The following is a 3,369-nucleotide window of genomic DNA, read 5'->3' as shown; positions in this document are numbered from 1 at the left end:
TTATTTTACGTGTTACCGAATTATTTTTAAATTAAGCTTTTACGAATTATTACTTTATTTCATTTGTAATCAAAATTTTATAATAAACGTTAATAACGTAACTTTTTAGGTAACTATTACTAGGTTATAAAAAACGTAACTTACCCAACATTGACTTCTGATTTAGAAATATATTATGGAAGATTTAACAAAACTTTTAGGCGAAAGGGTTTAATATTCTAATAATTATACCATCAAGAAAAATTAACATAATATTTATTCTCACAAATATTTTGTTAATCTATAAAATAAAAGAAATTATCATGGTACTTTTATGAGTTTAATAACATTTGAAGCTCTGCATTAAAACAAAACGCAATTATCTTTTATTTTGCGTTTTCACACCAATCTTCTTTGATCATATCAGCAGCTTTTTCTGCAATCATCATTGTCGGTGCATTAGTATTTCCTCTTGTAACATCAGGCATTATAGCTGCGTCAACTACTCTATGGCCTGGAACTCCATAAACCTTCAATCTAGGATCAACTACAGCGCCCGGATCTTCTTTAGGTCCCATTGTGCAAGTTCCTACGTGATGAAATCCACTCACAGTATTATTTCTCATCATGCAGATCCAATAATCATCAGTATTGAAAATTAAATGATTGCAAGGTGCTTGAGAAGAAACAATTAACTTGTAATCATTATCCTTAAATGACTTAGTGTTGAATAACTCAAGACCTTTTCGGATAACTTCTAACTCTCGCTGTATGTCATAATTATCCTTAAAGTAACCAGGACAGATTAAAGGATTTGTCCAGATTGGATCCGTCGCATTCAATTTAAGGTAGCCTCTACTTTTCGGAGAAATTAAAAATATATATAACGCAATTGTGTCATAATATGAACGAACTCCTAGAGTGCCAACGTCTGCAGCATTCCTTACGCAAAAAACAAATTGACCATCGGGTACTCCATCAGTTTTTTCATATTTGGTTTGTCTAAATGAGCTCAATGAACCAGGTCCTAATGATGCCAGAGGACCAATGTGCGTGTTTAAATATTGTTCCAAATCTGCCTGCTTTTGTTCCAAAGATTTGTCTATGATGGTTTCGTTGTTCAATGGAATGGACACTCCATTAAAGGATACATGATCGTGCAGATTTTTACCTATGTACTGGAAAATTTGCAATCAATTCTATACCCAGCTTCTTAAGATCATCAGCAGGGCCTATGCCAGAAAGAATTAATAATTTTGGAGAGTTAATACTTCCAACTGAAGAGATTACTGCCTTCTCGGCATATTCTTTTTTTTGTACTTTCAAACTGTTAGCAGGAGAGGTGTATTCAACACCAATTGCCTTCTTTGTTATGGGTTTAATTACCATTTTTGTTACATATGCTTCAGTTTCGATAAACCAATTGGACCTTTTATTCCTAATTGGTTCGATAAATGCGCTGTAGGTGCTTTTACGTTGACCATCTCTTGTAGTCGTTTGCGTAAGCATGACGCCCAGTTGTACCTTTCCATTAACATTCAGATTCCTGTAACTCAATTCCTGTAAGGCTTCTAGAATATTTTTCTGTATTTTGGTCCTCGTATGGAAGTCTTTGCACTGATTGACATTCTCCCGTTCCATGATATCCTAGACTACTCTCTAAAATCTGTAACAATGTAAATGATTTTATTATAATATATGCACAATAGGGAAACTCAAAAATGCTTTTTTGCTGAAGAGGGCAACGATGTCCACAATTTCATTCCAAATCCGAAAAAAGAATTTCCCTATTTTTTATTTTTTTTTTCATTTTTTTAATTTAAATAGGTACCGGTTTTGGGTTGAAGTTTTCCATGCAAAATGCATTGGGAAAAACAATTATTTGAATTTTTAGAATCATTTTACTTTGAACGTCGCAGGTCTTAGCAATGAGGAAAGAAATAGACGTAGAAATGATTATAGACGCGAAAACAGGATAATTAAACGATTAGTTAAAGAAAGTAAAGATACAATTAGAGCAGAAGAAGAGATAAAAATACAAAACGGCTTTGAAGGAAGCAGGAAACTACTTTGTAAAAAAATGAAAGGAAACAAAAGTACAGAAATTGTCAACATGAGAAATAGTAGGGGGAAATGGTATATGATGCAGACGGAATACTAGAGGCTTTCAGAGACTATTTTAGGAGACAATTCGGAGATGAAGCTATAAGACACCACTACTGCGATGTTGCAGACGATGCGATGGAAAACTCAATTGAAAAAGTCTGTTTCACTGAGGTTAGGGATATAATTAAGAACTTGAAAAAGGGTAAGGCTGCCGGGGTGGATGGTATTAACGCTGAAATGCTTGAACACGGTGGCGAGTACATACCACATAGAGTTTGCGAATTGATAAATTTACGTTTCGAGATGGGAGACGTCCCAGACGATTGGAAAGAAGCGATTATCGGACCAAATTAGAAGAGAAAGGGAGATAAAAGTGATTGCAATAATTACAGAGGGATTAGCTTATTAAGCACCGTAAGTAAAATATATTCAAAAATACTTATTCGTAGGGTAATGAAAATAACAGAAGCAAAGATTTGGTGAGTCTAAAGTGGGGTTATGTCAGGAAGGTCATGTACGGATCAAATATTTAGCTTAAGGCAAATAAAAGAAAAAAGTTTGAGAGTAGGAAAAAAGTTTTCTGTGCATTTATTGACCTAGAAAAAGAAGGTCAAAAGAAGTAAACTTTGGGAGGTCCTGAAAGAGTATGGAGTCAATGGATGGATCCTATAAGCTATAAAATCAATATATACAGGTAGCAAAGCGAGTGTAAAAGTGAATGGGAAACTGAGTGACTGTTTCCATATTATGCAAGGAGTTAGACAAGGATGCGTTATGTCTTCATGGTTATTTATATTATTTATGGGCAAGTGTTTAAGAATGGCTCTCTTCGACGAAGAGAGTGTGGATCTCGAAACAATAAGGGTACGTGAGTTAGCGTTCGCAGATGAGAAGGTTGTTATGGCAGAGTCTATCGAAGACCTACAAAGAATGTTGAATAAACTAGATGCAAGCATGAAGAGCATGGGCCTCCAAATTAATGAAAATAAAACAAAAACTATGGTGTTCGAGGGAAAGAGTGAGAAAACACTATGCAATATTTTATTAAATGATGAGAGAATTGAACAAGTTGATAAGTTCGTATACCTTGGTAGCTTATTTACTAGGGGCGGGAAGATAGATGAGGAATTAGATAGACGAATAAATGAAGGTAAGAAGGTTATTGCTGGAGCAGGTTCCCTCATCAGAAGTAAAAATATATCAAATAAAGCTAAAATGGCAATACATAATTCTATATTTGTACCGACTGTACTATATGGTAGCGAGACATGGACTTATCAAGAA

At 34.5% G+C, this 3,369-nt stretch overlaps 1 protein-coding gene across 1 annotated transcript; it reads right to left on the bottom strand.

The window, feature by feature from the left end:
* Nucleotides 1–365: 365 nt before the first annotated feature.
* Nucleotides 366–557, bottom strand: LOC117181145 (choline dehydrogenase, mitochondrial-like). Its single transcript, XM_033373712.1, has one exon. The coding sequence runs from the start codon at nt 555–557 to the stop codon at nt 366–368; it is 192 nt and encodes a 63-aa protein (XP_033229603.1).
* Nucleotides 558–3,369: the final 2,812 nt, after the last annotated feature.

The sequence above is a fragment of the Belonocnema kinseyi genome, chromosome 10 (assembly GCF_010883055.1).
Source record: "Belonocnema kinseyi isolate 2016_QV_RU_SX_M_011 chromosome 10, B_treatae_v1, whole genome shotgun sequence".
Lineage (NCBI taxonomy): Eukaryota > Metazoa > Arthropoda > Insecta > Hymenoptera > Cynipidae > Belonocnema > Belonocnema kinseyi.
Note: the sequence above shows the minus strand (reverse complement) of the source record. Positions and strands in the feature narration are given on the sequence as shown.

Coding starts and splice junctions, on each gene's coding strand:
- LOC117181145 (XM_033373712.1), bottom strand. CDS start 557: ATGGGACCTAAAGAAGATCCGGGCGCTGTAGTTGATCCTAGATTGAAG.